The sequence below is a fragment of the Aricia agestis genome, chromosome 15 (assembly GCF_905147365.1).
Source record: "Aricia agestis chromosome 15, ilAriAges1.1, whole genome shotgun sequence".
NCBI lineage: Eukaryota > Metazoa > Arthropoda > Insecta > Lepidoptera > Lycaenidae > Aricia > Aricia agestis.
The window spans coordinates 8,797,151-8,820,109 of record NC_056420.1 but is presented as its reverse complement, the minus strand read 5'-3'; the positions used below and the strand labels follow the sequence as shown (position 1 = coordinate 8,820,109).

Here is a 22,959-nt window from a genome sequence, read left to right as displayed (position 1 = left end):
ATGGGATATTTGAATTGTCATATCTTGGTGAATTTTTAAGCTATCAGAGTCATTCTTTCAACGATGTTTCTATTTTTTAAGTGTCCTTCAATTACCGATAAGAAAAAAAAAATAGTCATCATGCCTATTGAGTTAGTATGTTTGAAAAAAAACAAAGGCAAATAAAAGTTACCTTGTGTCATACTAATTGTTCCTTCCTCTGGCGCAAAACAGCCTTGTTCTTACAACAAAACTGAATGGTGGTTATCTGCAAAGAAAGAAAGGTATGTAAAAAAAAGACGTAAAAAACCATAGCTGAATTAAAATTAACATAAGTAAATACATAAAATAACTGATGAGACGACATTTAAAGTATGTATTACGGTCTTACTACAAAAGATTTAAACACCTGTTGAACAATGGTTGAACAGTTGATTAGAGAAAAATTCAGTACAAAATGGTCTCAAAACAACTGTTCAACAGATGTTTAGTTTTTTTGTGGTAAGACCGTTAATGTCTAAAGCATAAAGTAAAAAGTGATAAAATAAAAATATACCTTGTATGGTTTGCGACGTTCTTTCTGCCGTACTTTCAGTAAGTCACAATAATATTACTTTAAATGAATCCATTGTATGCATCTGAAAAATGTTATAAGCTATAATTTTTGGAAATACACTTGTGACAGTCGAACACTAAAAGTTTTTAATTAATTTTAATTACGTGAAATAAGTATTGAGATATAAACAAAATTTTCACAGTCCAATTGAGATATAAACAAATTTTTACATCCAAGTAATTGTGGGGTTCAAAGGTATGAAAATTTAAAAAAAAAATCAGATTTAACTAAGTCAACTAATGCGTACAAAAACATTGAAAGAAATTTAAAGCTAGCCAATACAGTAAAAATGTGATATACTTAATATGTATCATTATATTATAAATGAGTAGATATAAAAATTAACGAAACTTTTAGAGTTCGACTAAAACACAGATTTGGCAATATGTAACAATAGAAAACCACCGATATAATTATTTCAGGTATTTTGCCAACGCAGCAAGTAATAAACATTTGAAAATCGAGGACAAGAAACTTTTCAGACAATTCGACCTAAACCTTGTTTTTGAGCTAATATAGTTTGTAAGGTTTTGTAAGACCCAAAGACACGTACCATGCACACCCAAGTAAGTCGATATGCGATGTCAGGAACTTACCATAGAGCTAAATAGATCCGAGCGAAGTAGTAGCGGTACTCTTCGAGAGACTCATGGTGATGGACCCAACAATGATGAAAAATGCATTCTTCGTAAACAACGCCAAATCCAAAGGGCGATTCAGTAGCAATCACGGCAGAGACTGTATAACTTACTTATGACAGTATTAAAAATTGAGAAAGACTCCCTTTTTACACATCTACAGAGTTATACTTAAGTACGTCTCAGAGAAGGCAATATTTCAAGGGGCTCAAATCTTCTCACTTGAAGTACCAATCTTCCTCTCAGACAATATCCCCTTACACTCGCTAAGACGACTTGTCGTGTCAGATTGATCTGTTACGATTGGATTCTAATAAAATGCATGCAAAATGCCCCCAAACTTATCTGGCCCGTAAGTCCGCTAACTCGCACCATGCAAAAGGAATTCGTAAACATTAAAAAAAAACTTCTTTCGCTTCGTGAGGATCCATCAAGCGAGATAAGTTTTCTTAGTCGTTAAAATTTGTATAAAATAAAGTCCAAAAATCTTCCAAGCCATAAATAGTGAACTAAAATTCCAATACAATCGACCGAGTAGTCTCTTATGTAAAGTTATAAGGGAGACCAACGTTTAACAGGCAAATGCAGGTCAAAATCCATTTTTCTTGCACTTACTACATAAGCTTAAGAGACCAATCGCAAAATTACTTGGAGGATACCGCTTTTAAGCCCAAAAATCTGGACTTCAGAGAATGAGACGCCTCCTCGAAGAAAATCAGATGCAATCGCACACAGTTCACAGTTGTGGTACTCCTTAGTGATGCGCATGTTATCGACGGCAAAACTTTTGACAAATACCATCACTTCAAATTTTCCATGACCGTGACATTTTGCCTAACAGACGTGGTACTTATGAAATACTTATACAATGTATGTAGACAATAAAACCAAATACAATTTTGGGTTTGAGATTGCCGAATATCTAGAAAGGAATGTTTATATTGGTAGTCAATGAATATTAAAATACGCCAAACTCACTTCATATTACTTTATTCATATTTATTCAGATAATATTAGCATAAAATGTGTCTCTACATTCTTTAACACCTGCGAATAATCCACGTCATAAAAAATCTCTTTCTATGTACTGGTACGGAAAACGTCTAGCAATAACATAAAAATGAGAAAAGAAGACCGGTATTAAGAAGATTTGAACTTCCAACATTCTACGCTGCACTACCTAGTGGATACAGAATATTTTACCGACGGTGAATCAAAAACTTAATTTATATTAATCCTAACCTAATACATATCAAAGTTATAAGTCAAAGAAGGACGATATTAAAAATACGTTACGCAGCAGCTGTGACAAATACGATGAATAGCTTCCGACCAAAACCGACTTCGATACAATCCTGCAAACACAAAAACATTTCAATTGTACTAAAAATTTTTACCATAACAATTTACAACGGGCGTCATATCTACCGAAAAAGAGTTGTCGAGAACTATATGACTAATAATATGGAGCACATCGTCGCAGCCCCGGATTCATAAATAGGCCATTATAGGCCACGGCCTAGGGGCGGCGGTGTCCTAGGGGGGAAGCGTCCATAAAGGCCCCACAGATTACATACATGGGGCGGCGGAAATAAAGTGGCCTACACTCATAAAAAATATGAATTCGGCACTGCATCGTCGAGACTCATGGTATACGTATACCAAGACTCAACCCACGCATCATCGGGTACTTTTGAACGCAATTTTAGACCTACTCCTACATAAATAGTGGAACCGTGGGCAGATTACAATGTGTCAACTATCCTAAGGCTACGTAGGAACCCACCGAGTCAGAAAATAAATACAAAATACACAGTACCTATGAAAATGTAAAATATGACAGCACACGCTAAAAAATTCAGTATGTAATTATTCTACTTCCAGGCAAGCCAGCGTAAAGTTATTCCCAAGTCAATTTCAGCTTTCGGTCGTACTTTTTAAACTATTTATCTTATAACGCGACATAACGATTAGTATAAAGAGTGGCACTCTAAAAGGAAACCATCATTCGGCTTTCAAGAAACTCACGAGGTAGTCAACTTTACAGCAAACCAATTCAGACCTACTAATTTTCTATCATTTTCTCATAATATCTGATATAGGTAATGACTTAGGGCGTTCGCTGCGTTAAGCGTGCGCCCGGCGCGGCCACCCGCGAGGCGTGCTTGTTTCATGTCATCCCATAGAGCAGCGCTGCGTTGAGCGGGTCAACCGTCGCACGATTACTATGGCGAGCGCACGTCGCGGGCGCCCGCGACGGGCAGCCGCGGCGGGCACACGCTCAACGCAGCGAATAGGATAAGGCCTTTAGAAAATTGGTTTTCTCAGAGATCCTTTTTCAATCTTCTAAAAAAATCTATGCGCGATATCGACTAAGTAATGCTAACATTTTTAATTTGAAATACAACTGTTGCGGACTCATTTCACAGAAATACTGTTAACGATTTACCTAATGACGCTCGACTATTACAGAAAACCGAATACAACTTTTGCGACAAAGTTAAATTTTTTACTTTAATATATTAAAAATGTTATTTTCTTAACTTACCACATCATATCCTTAGAAATAGCGCACGTCGATAGTTCTGCCGTCAATACGAGTCCTGTCAAACATTTCTGAACAAAAATTAAGGAAATGATAATTAATTCAATACAATCAAACCAATCAACAACACATTTAGAAAATTGATTAAGTCAATTACTTTTTTACTTTACACTCTTCATAAAATGCAATTTTACATAATAATAAAACAAAACTCATTTGCCTTCATTTGACTTTCTTTTTTAAATGTTTAATTTGGAAGTAAATATTTTGAATCATAGATTCAAACAATTACTTAAAGAACCTGTTTCGAAACGCATAAATGCAGTTTGGTTTCGCTTTTTAACAAAACAATAAAGGCAAATCTAGCAAATTTTCAATAGAAGTATTCAATGATATTGGAAAAAAGGATACTGATAGCTCGTTCCGCGTCCCACTCCTTGTGGAAGCGTACCACTGCGGTGTCCGGGGCAGTCACTTCCGCATACTTCACGTCTCCGCACTCACTGAACTTCTCGCGAATCAACTGCCAAGTCACAGTCGAAGGCAACTGTAACAAAAATAATATTATAGGATAGGTCTCTGTTTTATTATATCTTATACAAGGTGTCACAAAACTAAGTGATAATCTAAGAATAATAAAAACTAAGGAAGAGTAACATCTCATTGCTATTGTCGTATTTTAGAGTGTGGATTTCAAAACAGTTGAAGTATGGGAGTTACTTTTCCTTAGTTTTTACTTTTTATTATTTGTAGGTAATAGGATAAGATAATACTTTAGGGTGTGTGTGTCCTCTGTATTGAGTTGACTATGAAAGAAGCAGCACTGAACGAGTAAATTGTTTTGTTACACCTTTACACCCTTTTAGCACAACTTATCGCAAGGTCAGTAAATAGCTATCTCAGAGTTGTCAAAAAGTACCAATGCTTGCCACCGGATGTGAACTAGTGAGTAGTGGGAAACGTTTGTATGACGTGCTAAATGCATAACCCCTGTCTGTCTAACACAGGGGTCACCAATAAGTTTCGATCTGGGTCCGTTTAAAGAGATGAAATGACCTTCGCGATCCACACATTTTGAGAGATTGTTAAAATATTGGTGCAAGCTCCTGACATTAAATCCTGGAGATGTTCATCAATAAGTCGAGACCGAAATTTATTTTTAACGAAGTTCATCTTCGAAAATGCTTGGTCCGCACACAATGGGTCAGCGGTCCGGATGCGGACCGCGTTCCGCCATTTGGTGACCCTGGTCTAGCATATTGAAAAACCCACATGACAGAGAAAGACAGTGGACGATGAATAAATACACTGCCTAAATATCTCTATTAGTAGGAGAGAAAATGTATCTACAGTATAAAATTTTATAAAGAGACCAATACTCACATTGGTAATTATGACCATGTCTGATGGTTTATCCCTAGAACTAGGTGGGACGGCTTGCTCGCGGCCATAAGACTGGTTCGACAGCGCACCACCCATTGAACGGTTAGAATCTGAAAGTACAACATTATTTTCCAAGTTTCAAATCCAAGATAAGACTTTGAATTTATTTTAGATATTTAAACAAATGAAACGGTTATTTGTCTACACAGAAATGGATATAGTTAGAACTGCCGTATGTACTTCGCGTGCCATCGCGTTCCCAAACGTTGTACAATGTGTCAAAATTTCGAAAGTCTGTTCTTTAGTCTGCGCTCCACCGTTATCGGAATCGGACATCAATCGGAATTGTAAAAATGTCTAATTATGCCGTATTGGGCTGTGGAAATTCGACTAGAAACGTTGGTCTAAATAGTGGATATGTTTCTTTTCATCGGTAAGTAATTTTATTATTAAATAATATGTCCTTTATTTTAAAATCAATTATTTAATGTTAATCGTGGGTGGTTGTAGTTTTTACCATGAAATCTACGTAACTGCGTGTGTACCGCATGATTCACAATACATTGCCGCTTTAGTTAGAAAATTATAGAGCCCGTTCTGTTTGTCCGCTATTGAGCGCGCAATGGAAATAAAACAATCGATACTTTCACTCATCGCTTAGTTTCGAGGTACAGTCAATATTCTCATTTTTCTGTCAAATGAAGCAAATAGTGTTGTACATATTCTCGATTCTAATTAATCGATTTTCGAAACAGACATGAAACAGAGGAATGATAATATTCGCTTTGGGATATTTTGTGACTCGGTAATTATATTTTATGTAATATGTATTTATGTTCCTGTTTAGTGATTTAGTTTAGAATAATATAATATATTACTATCTGTCCTGGCAAGCACGTATTTTTAGATTTATCATTCCTCTGTATATTAACTCGAATAATAATCGATTAAAAAATCAATATACAGTGTAAACTCTATATAACGACACTGAAGGGACCGTGCATTTTATGTCGTTATATGGAGTTGTTGTTAAATGGAGAGAAGAAAAATCAATACTTTTTCGTCATTATACATTGATTTTCTTTTACTAACCATATTTACAGTTCGAAACTTTATGTATAACTGAGAATATTATGATAACGAATAAATATTAATAATAATCCATGACTCCTTATTATTAGTAATTAGGGACTAGGGTCTAAAACAGCATACACATGCAAATCAATCTCAATTTGTAAACAAAAGGACTAATTTCTTAGAAAGTTCTGTATGCATGATGCCGAAAGTCGAGTTTATTGCGGTCTAGGATAACAATGCGACAAAAAAACGTACACAGCTGCGCAGTTTTTACTAATTTTAGTAATTTAAATGGTACTTTTTATTATTCAATTGTTGTAATGCTGACGTTATTGAGAGTGGGTGTGATGCTATGTAGAGTGTACCATTGTATAGTAGACAAGCTAAACCAACCAAAGTCAATTGATTTCGACGCTTTAGAGAGTTTGTCGTTAAATAGAGTGACGTTACATGGAGTTTACACTGTACCTATTAAAGTGGCAAAAGAGACGAGGCGCGGCATTGCCTTCTAATCGATTCCGCGCGTACGGGTATTCCCATCACTAAAGCGCTTTTGTGACGTCACAGTAGGTATGAAAAAAGTGACACGCTCGTGTTCATACAAATTGGAGCGACATGGCGGTTCTAACTAGATCCATTTCTGTGTTTGTCTATCTACTGGCGACTACCCAGCTAGAAATCTATGATAAATAGTATGTTTCATGTATTAACTATTATGAATCTCTAGATGTAGTTCGAATGTTTTAGTGTGCTGGAATGCCAATTGTACAAAAAAAAATAACTTGAGATCCCTTTTCTGGGTCTCAAAATATCTTTATGAAAAATGTCTGCATCGCTTCAGAATATTATGCATGAAGAGGTCAACAGTCCCTTATGTGTAGGTTGACCACCTTCTCCATTGTTTTAAGCATGAAAGAGGTGAGGCTAATTGGCCTGTAGGACTTTGGTAGAGCCCTCCCTGTCCCCACTCTTGGGTATGTAGTACACCCTTACTCTGGTAGTAGACAAACAGTGGTATCTTACTTGAGAGGGGTCCACTATTCATGTTGTTCATTGATGAGCTGCCCATAACATTATTGCCCATTCCACTGTTGCCGAGCACAGATGAGCTCAAGTCATTGGTGTTTAGAGATAGATTATTTGATGTAACGTTGGCCGCCTGAGCTTGTGTGAGCATTGTCGCAAGATCGTTAGCAGTCAGGCCTTGTTGCAACAGTTGATTCTGTAACGCTCCTAAGCTGCTCAAGCCAAGAGCCTGAAAATAATATACATGTCTTAAGCAACAAATTGTTATTCAGGTTGAAAACGAGTTTAGTTTTGATCTAGATAATATTGAGTTGAGACAATAAATAAATTAAGTTAGAATCTCTAAAATCAAGAATTATACCTGTAGTCCCAAATTTCCGGTAAGACCTGTGTTAGCGGCTAGTGGGTTAGCTGCTAAAGTGGTGCCCAGTCCATTGAGAGCGACACTCGCTGTAGGCATCGCTCCTAAAACACCAGCGCCTAACGATGGAGCGGTATTTGCGAGATTAATGTTATTCGGTGTTGTGTTTTGTGGTAAATTCCTAGCCACATCTCTCAAAGGTTCACCGTTGGGGCCCAATCCTACACCAATACTCTTTAATCCATCTGGAAGTCTTAATTCGAACTTGTCTGAGCTACCTCTATCCATGCGGACAGTCATTCTACGTTCGTACAGCATTTGTTTGTCAAACATAGAGATTGCCTGAAACAATAATTAAAAGATTTTTTATTATTTTTTTAACTATAAATACTACATTCATAGCTGGTATTGGCAATACATTAATTTCCTTTAACTATTTACACACCAATAATTTATTATTATACCTGTATGATTAGAAATATAATATTATTATACCTGTACAGCTTCTACCGGATGATCATACTCTATCACAGCAAACCCTCTGCTGTTTCCGTCTTTGTCCACTGCCAAGTCGACATGGTGAATCTTTCCCGCCATTTTGAACACCTCCTTTATTTTGGCTCTATCTGCTTTGTAATCAAGCTACAACCATAAAAATAATTAATTCATTAAAATAATGTATTATTAGGGATGGTGGATCACAAAAAATGTCATGCCAAATATTGTATTTGCAATGTATCTAAAAATTCGCAAATGACTGGCCCTTTAAAAAACTATGGACACAATTTATTTTCAAGTCCATGATAATATGCATTTTTATACTTACATTAGCCACAAACACCTTATTCACAAGTGGAGGCTGGACATTGATAGATTCTAAAAATGCAAGACTTAGTCCATAGGTATTGAAGTTCTCTGGTTCTCTTGGTTTGTTCATATTCCACCTAAAACATTATAATTTAATGTAAAGCTTTTTAACCTTTATAGAATAATTTATTATAAAGAATAATATGTTTATAAAGTTTATGTCGTTTCTTTTATTGCCAACAAGCTGACATTCAGTTTGGCAATAACTAGATTTAAGCCATAATACAAAAAGACTCATGAAAAAAAAAATAAGACAAAAAAAATTTAAAATGTCCTAAAAATAATAATTAGCCATTGAACAAGAATCAATATCATTGTACTATAAAATTATTGTCACTGAGATTTCAAAATATACTTATATTAACCAACTGCAAGAAAATGTTTCACGAAAGATTGTTATGATAAAAATAAGTGTTACTTTTTTTAATTGTCTAAGTAAAAAAGTTACTTTAGAAACAGCTCATCTTACCCCATATCTTTCTCATCTCTCATGTTCCTGTTACCACCACCGCCAGCACCACCCGTTCTTGGCTGGTGGAACTTCATTTTTTCATTTCCTTTACAACAAAATATTTAAAAAACATTAAAAAATTTCTGTACACAAATAGCATAGAGCCCAGTTGTAATTAAGAAGTGTAACTTTGTTACTAAAGATACTTAACCAAATTACATCAAAATTGGGAGATGCAATAGACCAGTGGTCCCCAACTTTTTTTTCATGCGGGCCACAAACATGTTTTGTTCTTGGTGTTGCGGGCCACAACAAAAATTTTTTAGGGTTAAAAAATAACATTCTTCAAAATTAACAATTTAAAAGTGGAAAAAATGTAACGACAATCACGTAGACTGCATTATTTTGCCGGTGGGCATGAATTTCAACATTTTTTTACATCACGCGGGCCACAAATAAAGTCCCAGCGGGCCCGCGGGTTGGGGATAACAGCAATAGACGGTTTTCTTTATATTAGCTTGAATGTGATAAGTGTAAATGCTAAAAAAATATTATATAATTAGACTATAATTGAAATATAACATACCAGTTACTTCTTTCAAAACTAATTTCCTTCCACCAAGCTGATATCTATGCATAACATGTAGAGCTTTCTTTGTAGCTTCTGTGTTTGTAAACTCCACAATACCACAGCCTCTTGGCTTCCCGTTTTCATCATTGAACAATTCTACAAATGCTACATCTCCAACCTAAACAAATACAAATAGTTGCACCATAATATAATATCTGTATTCATTTGACTTTATCATAGACCACATAAAAGTTGACTGATAAGCATTTCACACTGGATGTTTAACCAAATAGTTGTGATTAACTCATGGTGATTATAATTCAGAGTGGAAACAAGTAGTTAGATTAACCAGTTGCTTACCTTTTCTTTGAACAAGTCTTTCAGCTCAGTCCACCGGAACTCGTAAGGAATGTTCGATACGAATAACCTTTTCCCTTCGGACCTGTCGCCTCGGTCATTCGACCGATCTCTTGTGGCGTCGGAGAACCTGGAAGGCCGGTCGCCGCGCTTCGAACGATCCCGTTCCTTTTCCATCTGATTATCCATCATCCTTAAAATTTCAAAGCATCACAAACATTATTTACCAAGCTTGTCAAATTAGTTTACTTATATAGAAAGAGCCGGTAAAGAAATCTATGGATACCCAAAAACGCCCGAGATAGGACTTCAGTACACAGATTAAGATGATTAAACTGAAAATAACTACACAAACTACTTACATTGAATAGAAGAAGTAATTTCACAACAGAAGTGTTTATTACAATGTTTAAATGCTACGTAAAAACCGAGGAAAATATAAATTAATATTAAGCAACAAAATGGCGCTAAGAAAGGTCTTCAATTCTTCAAAGGACACACCGCACACGTCAAATTTGCGTCAAATCACAGCACAGATTACTAGTATATATTTAAATCACAGAATCACAGAATACAAATTACTGCTTCAAAATAATTTGTTGCCAGTTGCTAATAATATTTAACCGATAACTTTAGCCGTTAGCGGCTACGGCTAGGCTAGGACCTACTAGGTACATATAACTAATCTGTGGCTAGGACCAAGCTAGGACCTTATATAGAAGTTGGTACATCTTGGTATTATAAACTATAAAGGCCGCGTACAATTATTTTAGTGTCGATTGTCGTGTCACATTATTGCAACGTGCCGGGGCGATGTGATGCACTTTATTTTATGAGCAAATCAAACCTGGAAAAGGTGGTTTGTATAACACTAAAATATTATATACTACATAGGTACAAGCGGCAAGTTTTCATTTAAAACTTTTCAAACAGTAATTTGCAATAACTAAAGTATTTTTTCCACTTCTCATTTTAGAAAAAATACAAAGATATAAAAAAAGACACATGGCCACCGAAAATCGAAATTATATTTTATTGGCTAAATTCACCCACGTGGTACCGGGTACGGTGAATTTATTTATAAACTAGCAACACAACAACCTTGACATACGTCAATAGGGATGTGTAAATAATGTGATACTGATTTATTACAATTACGATGAATCGATTATTAATTTAAAAAAAGGTATCTTTTCTAAGCATGAGCTCAGAAGAGGATATTTTTAAGTACTTTAACCTACCATTCATATTAGACATCATAATATTAATAATCATATTTTACAATACCCAGTTTCCGTCAGAGCTCTTTTGACAGGAATTTGACTGTTAAAAGATAAAGATCATTTCAAAATAACTTCAGAAACCAGGCATTAGTCAAAAGTAGTATGATAAGTAAAATTTAAATCATTATGAATTATGTAATTTCATGTTCAGCATTCAACCTTATACCACTGACATACATAATATACTAGATGTCCCGCGCGGCTTCACCCGCGTAAATTAAGAATTTTACGGAAACCGTACATTTTCCTATAAAAATAGCTCTTATGTCCCTACTCCCTTCACTTGGTCTACTCTATATCTGTGCCAAATATTGCCATAAAAATTGCTCCAGTAGTTCGTAATTTCTAATATTTCCCACGTTTTTCCCACATTTTCCTAAGTTTCTTCGGTCGCATTAGTCTTAGCGTCATAATATATAGTCTTACTCGATAAATTAGCTATCTAACAATGAAATAAGTTTCTAAATCGGACCAGTAGTTTCTGAGATAAGTGCGTTCAAGCAAACATACTCTTCAGGTTTATAATATTATAAACCTGAAGAGTATGTTTTCTAATGTAAAATCTATACTTATAAGTATAGATTTTTTTCAATTATCGCTTGACAAACTCGAGTCTCGATCTAAAAGACTATGAAAAGTACCAATGACAGGGTCATTATAGGCTCATAAGTCATAACCATGGGACGATGTATGGTATAATAATATGGTAGTGATGATGATGATGAATGTAATTTGCATAGTAGCATATGCTTTCCGTTCATAAAACAACGCCGAAACTCCCAAACTTGTATCTATAAAGAATCAGGAGTTCTCTCAGCACCTTCCGAACCACGGTATACCAGGTATACCTCGGTGCAAAATCTTACTTGTTGGTAGCATATGCTTAGAATACTTCTCACGAAACCGAAGTCACCTGTTATATGTTTCCATATAAATTTTGAGGAGTTCCCTCGATTATATTTTATGCATCCTTCATCAGATCACCACTTTTGTGAATATAATACCAAATTGGTATATACCAAAAGAAAAATTTTGAAAATCGGTTAACAAACGGCGGAGTAATCGTTGAACATAAGAAAACGAACATAACACCTCCCCCATTTTGAAAGTCGGTTAAAATTGTAGCCTATGTGTTATTCTGATGTATAAGCTATATTATTGTAAAGTTTCATTAAAATCTGTTCAGTAGTTTTTGCGTGAAAGAGTAACAAACATCCATACATCCACACATCCATACATCCAAACAAACTTTCGCCTTTACAATATTAGTAGGAAGTAGGATAGTAGAAAGTACTACGTACGTAGTACTTATTACTTCAGTGCCTTATACATAATATATTTTAATATTTTGGGTTAAATAAGTTTTAACATCGTAAGCACATGGAATAAACTACTTTGGTTTTGAAGGATTAACTTTTTTCTACTACATTGTAATTGTAACTGTAGCTAATAATGGAACAGTACTAACACATTAGCCTAGTAGTTTCGGAGCCCATCCGTTACAAACAAATAAACAAACATTTCTTTTTTTTAATAAATTATGTTAAACGATACCTTTCGATTGCTTAAAATCGATTTCAAAGTTGTACCTGCAATGTAGGTACATCACTACTCGCAACATGGCTAACGACAAGCAAGTGTCAACGTACGCACACACCTATATACCCACTACATATTATTTTATCTGCGATTGTATTGCATATTATGTATATTTTTCACCTAAGATAGCCATGCAGGCGAATTCTGCAAAATTATTGTTCAAATAAGTAGTTTAAAAAAATAATAGTTATGGAGCAAGCTAAGTCTAATTCACCCAGACTTTTTGTGTGTACTGCGATCGAAAATAAGGATGAATTAGAGGAGGTAGAGTGTATTATTTGGCACTTTCTAACAAAGAATCATTGAGTCGGCCATGTAAAGTCGTATTTCTTATCGTGACATTCGCGGCGCTAGTGTGGCGTGGCGCGAAATTTTGATTTCTGGACTTGCTAAAGTTTGAAGTTTCTTTTTATTTTGCATTTACTCATAGATTTAACTCCTTTTTCAGAGGTACGAGAGGGCCTACACCTTCTTCCAATCTCTGGTAGCAGATTGCAGCGAGAAGGAAGCTCACGACGCTTTAAATAATGCCGTATGCAAAAACCATGAAGATGTATCACTTGGGATGCTCATGTCCATACTCACTGAACCTCATAACGCAACGAAATGCTACAGGGATCTCACCCTCGTCACTAGAGATGGCTGGACGTGTGTTCTTAACAATTTGTCCAATTTGATCCTGGAAAGGTACTTAAAGTTCCATGATATCACTCGAAATCAACTACTATGGCTCATAAAAGAAATGATAAGGAATGCCGTCATGGGAGTGGACAGTGTCTGTTGGAATCTAATGCGTTATGCCTCCGGTGGCGACGTCACTCCGAAAAATATATTTTTAGTGGAATCTCTTTTAGACATTTATATTGAGAATAGAGCATGGCTTGATAAGTTTCCAGTTTTAGTCTGTATGGTAGTTTATACATATTTAAGGTTAATAGAGGATCACAATATACCTCACCTGCAGGCTTTAAGGCAAAAGGAGGTAGTATTTGTTATTGCTCTTATAAGAGAACATTTTACCGAAGTCTTAACCCTAGGTAGAGATCTCGTACGTTTGTTACAAAATGTTGCAAGGATTCCAGAATTTAATCAATTATGGCAAGATATTTTATCAAATCCAAAGTCACTGTCACCTACATTTACCAGTGTGATGCAACTTCTGCAAACAAGAACTTCCCGAAGATATTTACAATCACGCTTAACCCCGGACATGGAAAGAAAGTTGGTGTTCCTGACATCGCAAGTGCGATTCGGCCACCATAAAAAATATCAAGAATGGTTTCAGAGGCAGTACCTAGCGACTCCTGAATCCCAAACACTTCGTAGTGATATGATAAGGTTTATCGTAGGTGTTATACATCCCACTAACGAGCTACTGTGCTCCGATATAATACCCAGATGGGCAGTTATAGGATGGCTTTTGACAACATGCACATCAAATGTAGCAGCATCAAATGCTAAACTTGCCTTATTTTATGATTGGCTTTTTTATGAACCTGACAAAGATAATATTATGAACATAGAACCCGCTATTCTTGTTATGCATCACTCAATGAGATCACACCCAGCGGTGACTGCCACACTTTTAGATTTTCTGTGTAGAATCATACCTAACTTTTATCCACAATACGTGGATAAGGTGCGACAAGGTATATTCAATTCCCTTCAACAGATCATAGAAAAAAGGGTGCTACCTAATCTTCAACCACTTTTTGACTCCCCTAAATTAGACCGAGAACTTAGAACTACAGTGAGAGAAACATTTAAAGAATTTTGCAGCAATGGAAATGGAGAGGGAGTTTCTGGAATCAAAGAGGATGGTCATGACGAATTACCCAGAGTAGGCCCAGATGAACCAGTTTTCTCTGATGATGAGGATGATCCTCCACCAATAATAGCAGAAGATACTGATGATGATGACTTACCTTTATCTGAAGTGAGAGCTAGGGAGCGTCCTGAGTTAGCAGCAGCGTTGCCTTTGCTCCTAAGACCGTATGCAGAAACACTTTTAGATGAAAGAAATCTTACTGCAGCTAATTCTTTACTAAATGCATGTAGCTCTCCAATGCCTACACCTGTTGCCCTCGCTGACTTGTTTGCAGCCATGTTACAAGATGCCCCACCGCTGCGCATTAGCCTTAACCCAACCCAAGAAGAATTGGATGCTATTCTCAACTTGCCTATTTTCTGCATGTTCAACTATCTCAATACTCATAAGGAATCAGGAGATAGTAAACGTAAACTTATTTTCGAAACTTTAAAAGAACTCCAGAACTCACTTCAAAGCGTAGGGTACTGCCTGTTGTTTTTCCTCAAAGTGTGTTACGAGAAGGAAAGGAAATCGGAAAAAGATCCAGGAAAAAAGCGAAACGTTAAATTTAAGTCGGATTTATACAGAGAGTATTGTAGTGCATTAGAATTAAAAATTGCTGAGAGCTTAGCGAATGATTTTGAGAAATGCCAGGAATGTGATTCAAATATTCTCGTTTGGTTGATACCCGACGTGTATAGGGAGTTCAAAGATCAAGTCCAAAATCATATCAGATTACTACATGTCATAGTCTCAACACTGGATGCTAGACAACTCCAGCTGCTGGTTTGCTTGACCTTACAAGGAAACTTGATGATGTTCAAGTCGGACGACATCACGACGATGTTGTCCACGAGTCTAGGTTGGGAAACCTTCGAACAGTATTGCCTTTGGCAGCTTCTGACTGCCCACGAGATCTCCGTTGAAGATGTACTGCCGATTATTCCAAAATTGTCGTATAAGGATCACGCTGAAGCGTTGACATCAGTTCTATTGATGTTAAAGCAGGAGAGGCCTACCGCGGATGTTCTCCGACAGTTATTCTGTCGGACGGTAGACGATGAGGACACGTTTGTGCTTTCCACCGTCATGTACTGGTGTCAAGATTACGAAGATAAAGTCGCAGACTTGTTGGCTGTACTGCTGAGCACTAGGTACCCAGGAACGAGTCCAAACAAGCGAAAACGGTCCAGTAAAAGCATTCCTTCCAACGCGCCGCCTTCTGCGGAACAGGTAAGTAGTTTTATACCCTAACTTCTAAGACCTAATGCGTCTGTGTTTTACGTAATTACTCCTTTTAAGATTATTAAAATATATTTGCACTGAATAGATGCAGCTGCTGGCAAATCTGAATATCATAGTCATCAACTTAATATTGGCAGCATAGATTTCATTAAAAAAAATTGTACACTGCCTCAGGGGGGTATTACATTATCATATATATTGGATTCGAGATCATTGAGTCAATGATATTGGATAATGTAATATAGACTTATGATTCATTTCTTCCTTGATCAAAGATTTTTGACATTTGCTGAGAGATTGGATCCATTACGGTCATAGAAATAGGTGTTGCCAGTTATTTAATATAAAAAAGAGTTTTTAATTTCTTGTTCGTTAATACGTTTCAAATAATGTAATGTAATTATTTTTCTGATTATATAGGTACTTACATAATCTTGCTGAAATAACAAAAAACAAACCATATTAAAAATGACGATGTCTTTTGACAAATCGAATTCTCTGAGATCTAGTAACCCTGACGTCAATACCTGTCAGCGTTAGCGCTCTCCATTGGCTATTGAAACCACATATGACGTAAAATAGGATCAATGATATATGTAACGCAGATATGATCAAATGATCATATATATTGGATCCTATATATCATCATAGAAAGGATCATATATATATGATAATGTAATACCCCCCAGAGACCATACCTCAATGATGTCATACAAAATCTCAACACAATTAGGCATAATATACTTAATATGCATAGATGAGCCAACACCGTCAGATTTCTGAACATAGCCAAAGAAAATACATTGTTAGCAAGAAGTCACTTTTAAAAATCTTACAATAATAAACTTTATCTTCATCACCATATTTTATTAACCAACAATTTCTGTCAGGTTCTAGGTCATTTGGAACAAATAAGAATATGCTGCGTAGACCAGGATGATATGTCAATTTTCAACATGGAATGTATGCAGAAGGCCTTGCAGCAGTCGCAGTCGAACAGTAGTGATAGTTTAAAGGTAACAATTTCTCAAAATAAGTACTTTATAGGTCAGACTAAAGCTGGAACGTTCACAGACCACAATACTCACACTTATGCAATTTCACTATACAGTATGTTTTAAAATATACAGTGTGTAACAAAAATAAGTGATAATACTTTATGGTGTGTACGTGTTCCTTGTAGAGAGTTCACTGTGAAAGTAGCAGCGCTGAAAGACGAAATTTTTTTTTCACTTTTGTATGGGTAAGGGCCCGAGCGTCACAAGTTTCACCATACAAAAGTGAAAAAAAATTTTGCTCTTTCAGCGCTGCTACTTTCACAGTTAACTCTCTACAAGGAACACGTACACACCCTAAAGTATTATCACTTATTTTTGTTACACCCTGTATATGTTTGCATCATGATAAAAATTATCGTACAATCTGCGTACGATAATAATATACTATCGTACACCGTACGTAGACACAAAATTATCGTATGTGTACGATAATTATCGTACGGTTCCGAACGCTGGTCCGTGGCCGCGCGCCGATTACACGTGACTGACTTGTAACATCACGCTGCATTTATAAACAGTAGCAAATGAAAAACAATAACTGTCCCCTTCACGCTCATAAGATAGACCGCGCGCGAGAGTCTCTCTCTCAGGCAGACTTTTCATGATGCGTATGCAGTACGACGTCACGCCGCGCGCTTATTCACAGACATTACACAAGCGCAATGTGTAAATGTGTTGATCGTGACAGCTTTAGTTAACTGACCTGTACATTTGACTATTTTGTACTATCAGAGAAGTTGATCCATAGGCAGATGGCGGACCTACGTAATTTGGTCGAGTTACGTCAAACCCATCCGACAGATCACAACTCACAATGAAATGTCCGTCAACTGCCTATGAATCAATTTCTTCAATGGTACATTATAATTATGTCGCTGATGAAAAGATTTATTGTGTATGCAAATGTTGTAGCTATAAAATGTTTTTACTTGTCTCATATGCTAGAAAAATTGCTTGACAGACAAGGACAAAATATTGCGTAACTATGTCTGTACTCTGTACACACACGGTATTTTACTAATAAAAATATTTACCCAGTGGGCAGTGGATACAATGTCCTAAAGAAGTGTACGCACTGCTAATTTTAATAGCTCGAATTTTTTCTTGGACTCCTGTAAGGCTCAAATCACACCGAAATGGCAAACAGGGCAAACGCCGCGCCGGCGGCCGCGAGACTATTTAGCGATACTATGGCCCGTATAAATAGTTGGCTCTTACCACTAAGAGCTCGCTTAAAACGTGTTTCAAGCTGCTATCCTTATTAATAAATCTCACTTGAGTACAGCTTTTAAGTGCCTTTGATCAAGCGAATGGGCCACGTATTAATAAACCAAATCTTGCACTCAACTGTACTGTCAAACTGACGCTTGAGCGCGCAACGTATTAATAAACGAAATCTTGCACTCAAATGTGCTATCAAACTGTTGCTTGAGTGGCTAATTCTTGAGTGTGGGCAGACCTTGACTTAAGCGCGCTCAGGGATACCAATTTAGGGATTTTTCCCACAATTAGGAGAAAAATACCATCGTAGGGATTTTTCCCACAATTAGAAGAAAAAAATAATAATTTCAAGAGTATTTTCTGGGATATGGAATGCTTATTTTTAAACACAAAATTAATATACCAAGCTATTAAGTGCGTAATATATATTTAAAACGAATTTACAGTGTTTAATACACTTTGACCTTAAATCGGGGCAAGGGTAGTCATCACATTACATTATTCTATTAATTCTATTAATTAATCTATTTAAAGTAAGTATATAAACCGCCTTATCAAGTTAATATAAATACTTAATAATGAATCTTAAATAAACAGTACTCTGCAGATCTAATTTTACCATAAGTACTAATAAAGGCTTATGTAGTCTACTGAAATTAATTAATAAACAAATATAAGTACTTTATTGTGCAAAAAAATACAATAAAACTTAAATATTAACAACAATTATTGATAAATAAGACATATAGTACACAAAGGCGGCCATATTACATAGAAGCAATTTCTTCCAGGCAACCTTTTAACATTCAGTGATAAATCCAGGAAAACGGTGATGTGCAAAAGTATAGTTACTTAAATTAAAAACTATCAAAAGCACAAAATTAAACATGCGCCTTAAAATACATTAATAAAATTATAGAATAAAATAAATAAATAATATACTAATAAATACAATACATACAATAAAATATTTAAGTTAGGAAATTACAGGTTTAATGCCAACTAGTAAGGTTATATTATATTGCCTAATGCCTTCGTCTTCAGTAAATGAATTAGTAAGATAGACTTGCTCTGTGGACTGTGCTAAAGTAACAGAATAATACTAGGAGGTTTAATTAAAAGTCCCTTTCTAACTATTATAGTCCAAATGACACAATTGGGATGGATTTTATTTGGTAAAATAGGTTCTTTAATCTTTTCACACACCACAGGTTAAGTATAAGGTAGGGATTATAAAATACAAAATAATCTTTTACTTCATCATTATCTTTATTTTAACTTTCAGCATAATATGTTTCATCAGTTACATTATAAACTCTTAGCCACAGAAACAAAACAAAATATTTAAAGTATCTTCTAAAAGAAAATGAAAATTGTTATTGAAATTTTTAATATTTAAAGTATATACTGTGTCTGTGTTATCAAGTTCTAAAGTAAAGATCCAATTGTTAAGTTGGATGTAGAAGGTCCTAAGAATATTTCACTCAACTTACTGAAAGATACAAATGGATCAATCAAACTTCAGAGCCGGATATAAGTAGTTATAATTCATAGAGATATAACATCATCTTGCCAAGATCTTAGGGTTAGATAAACTCACACAGCTCTGTGTGAGCTGTTGATAAATATAAACTATAATTTTGCTAACAAAATTACTACTAAGTAAGTAATAATATTTAAAAAATTGTTTTAGATACAATAAGGTAAATAAAAGACGGTGTCAAATATTTTCTTGTTACCAGTAGAAAGTTGTACATATTTAGGAAATTAAAATGTAATAAGGCTATTAAGCTTTTTTGTACAGAACAATTTCATAGCTTATTGATGACTGGTGTTCTTTCAGTAGTTTCTCACATTTTTCTATGATAATATTCTTCTACATCGACGGCCTTGGTAAGGCAGGTACAGTTCTTTAATTGAATCTGAATTTATCTTCAAGAAAGCAAGAATGTGTGTTATTAGTAGTCACTGTTGGACAAACCACGTATGTTGGCCTGAAACAAAGAATAGGGTTAACAAATAATATCCCTTTGGACTATTTAAAAAGTATGTAAATAAAGAAACACAAAACATTATTACACACTACACAGCTTTCGGTAAAGTTATAAACAACTTAATACATGCTTAATACTTGTAAGTTCTAACGAAAAAACTTACACAACTTTTACAAAGTTTTAACAATATTCTTCTTCTTCTTTTGGCGTAAGCCTCCCCATTTAGGAGTTGCCAGCGTCAGAGTTGAGGCGAAAAATGTGAACAGATAAAACTTATAACGTAAACTGATTGCCATGCAGCGGGCACGGGTGATGACTTCATGCGACCATGCAAATACAAGATAAAATAATGAAACAGAAAAAACCAGAACAAGCAAATAAGTACAGCAAAATATTGTTTCTTAGCCTTTAAAGATACACAGAGTACAATATTCTTCTTCTTTGAAAATAACCTAGAAATAAACTTAAACTTGACACTTGACAGTGACAGCAGTCAGCTGTTGACTTCAACGCGTTTCGTTTGACTGAACGTGTTTTATAAAATATGTTATAGAGTTATGAGTTTTTTCATTTAATTTAAACGAAAATGAGTTAGGATAATACAAAAATATCAAGGTTAATTACTTTTGGTAATTTGTGTTATAAATATGTGAGAAAATAAAGATAATATAGTAAAATTTTATTTTATTAATAAAATCGATTTTTAATCGTATAAACGAAACGTAACTCGTATGTGTAGAATAGGCTTATAATATTTAGTTTATATTTAGTTGCTGATTTGGATTGTTAGTTGCTGATTTGGGGTGATTGAGTCGATATCATGATATTAGTATCAACCGAAACGCTCCTGATGCTAAACTATTAATTAGATAACATCCTAAGTTGCTGATCAGTGTTTGAGAGGATATCAACCAACTAGCGTCTTGAGATGAATTTTGAAAGCCAACTATTTATACGGGCCTATGTATAATAATGAAGATAAAGTCAAAAATCATATGACACTGAAAATGCTCGCCGCTGCGCAGCCATTTCAGTGTGATTTGAGCCTTGTCTAACACATTGAATCTTAACTACCAGGGGCCTCGGCGAGATGAGCGCCCATGGTGCTGGTAGTGTTAAAAAAAGGCGGCGCCCCTCTTTATCAGGCGCCCTGGGCGGTCGCCCCGCGTCGGCCCCCCCCCCCCCCCCCCTTAACGCTACTGCGCACAATACAAACATTTACATAATACAACAACGCAGTATAGAAATTTCGCGGTTTTATAAGTAATATCACAGAATATATATATCTATACGACCTCTGTGGCTCAGTGGTGAGCGCGTTGGTATCTCAAGCCGGGGTCGCGGGTTCGAATCCCGCCGACGGAACAAAAAGTTTTCGAAGTTCCTGGGTCATGGTCGTGTATTATAAATATGTGTATCATATAATAAAAATCTTAAATGTATGTATAGTATAAAAGTATTAAATATATTTCCGTTGTCTGGTACCCGTAACACAAGTCCTTCAGGTACTTACCAGGGGGCCAGACTGACGTGGTGTGAAGCGTCTATAGATATTATTATTATTATATTATACTTATAAAATTACATGTCCTGACTGACTGACTGACTGATTCATCATCGCTGAGCAAAAACTGTAAAAGTTACAGCCACGAAATTTGGTGAGTAGGGTTGTTTTATTAAGTAGACACCCACTAAGGAAGGAATTTTGAAAATTTTACCCCGAAGGGGGTGAAATAAGGGTTGAAAGTTTCAATGAAAGTCCGTCATTTCTTGAGTTGAGAGAAACATGAAAGTTTATTGACGTTTGCGTTTGACGTTTGCTTAAATAGGGTCCGTTTTTACCCTTTGTATAAGGAACCACAAAAACAAAAAGGAGAAAACTATCCATCTTTGTTATTATACTATGTTAACAGTCGCGGGCAACAGCTAGTTAGGTAATATGAATAAATTCGCGGGATTAAAATTCGCAGTGTGAACAGTTTTTAAACTTTGTCAAAATATTTTTTCCATAATGATCAAAATATGTCTATTCCAATTTTCGAGACAAGGACAAAACAGTGGGTACCATATCCAGTGTGTCAATATTTTTTAGTAAAGAGTCGGTGATTATATTTGTGATAATATTAAAAAAAAATATAATAATATGGAGAATATTTGTATATTGTCAATGACCACATATCTTAATTAATATTTACTAGCTATTTGACCGAGCTTTGCTCGGTATTCGATTAAACACGAATAAAATGACATTTTCTAAAAATGATTCCTAGCTAGATCAATTTATCGCCCCCGAAACCCCCTATATACTAAATTTCATGAAAATCGTTGGAGCCGATTCCGAGATTCCAATAGGCATGATGACTAATTTTTTTTCTTATTGGTAATTGAAAGACCCTTAAAAAATAGAAACATCGCTGAAAGAATTACTCTGATAGCTTAAAAATTCACCAAGATATGACAATTCAAACATCTCATAAAATAGACCTGCCCGAAACGCTCCATACAAAGTGATACGAAAGACCGACGTCACTCTTTCGTAGTTTGTACGCATCGGGAGAAAACTTTGTTCGATAGGTATATTAAATATTGCGTTTATGAAAGTGGTTTCTTAACAAAAGTAGCTTTTAATTGCATAAGTTATCGAATGGTATACAAATATTAAAAAATTTAATTGAAAAAAAAATTCGACTTGATTATCCAACTTTGAAGGCGCATAACAAAAAAAATACAAATGCTATCGAACTGAAATTTTGGGAGCACTTATTTTTTACCGTGATTTCTTTATTTTATTAACAAAATTCGCAAATCTTTGACCTTGTCATCATTATATATATATATATATATATATATATATATATATATATATATATATATATAT

General features: G+C 35.3%; 2 protein-coding genes across 3 annotated transcripts in view; one reads left to right on the top strand and one right to left on the bottom strand.

Annotated features, from left to right (window-relative positions):
* Positions 1-172: 172 nt before the first annotated feature.
* Positions 173-10,371, bottom strand: LOC121734356 (myelin expression factor 2-like). Of its 2 annotated transcripts, XR_006036707.1 has the most exons (13): positions 10,234-10,371; positions 9,875-10,064; positions 9,530-9,692; positions 8,962-9,049; positions 8,452-8,569; positions 8,121-8,267; positions 7,626-7,967; positions 7,262-7,493; positions 5,162-5,271; positions 4,190-4,325; positions 3,782-3,849; positions 536-617; positions 173-247 (listed from the first exon to the last, which is right to left on the bottom strand). XR_006036707.1 is itself a non-coding variant. In XM_042124891.1 (12 exons), coding segments are annotated over exons 1-11 (1,584 nt in total). In that variant the 5' UTR covers positions 10,236-10,370; the 3' UTR covers positions 2,198-2,588; positions 3,782-3,793. The 2 variants fall into 2 exon arrangements, 1 of the variants encoding a protein (XP_041980825.1); XM_042124891.1 differs by lacking the exons at positions 173-247; positions 536-617 and adding an exon at positions 2,198-2,588 and having other exon boundaries at positions 10,234-10,370.
* A 2,453-nt stretch (positions 10,372-12,824) lies between these two features.
* LOC121734355 (integrator complex subunit 3 homolog) overlaps positions 12,825-22,959 on the top strand; it is an 11,488-nt gene continuing 1,353 nt past the window's right edge. The window contains exons 1-3 of the mRNA XM_042124890.1: positions 12,825-13,017; positions 13,202-15,796; positions 16,699-16,824. Of these exons, the coding sequence (XP_041980824.1) occupies positions 12,943-13,017; positions 13,202-15,796; positions 16,699-16,824 (2,796 nt within the window). The 5' untranslated portion in view covers positions 12,825-12,942. The remainder of the gene's footprint in view (positions 13,018-13,201; positions 15,797-16,698; positions 16,825-22,959) is intronic.

Coding starts and splice junctions, on each gene's coding strand:
- LOC121734356 (XM_042124891.1), bottom strand. Junction 7,968..8,120: donor ATCCGGTAGAAGCTGTACAG/GTATAATAATAT, acceptor TTATTGTTTCAG/GCAATCTCTATGTTTGACAA. Junction 5,272..7,261: donor GAATAGTGGACCCCTCTCAA/GTAAGATACCAC, acceptor TTGTACTTTCAG/ATTCTAACCGTTCAATGGGT.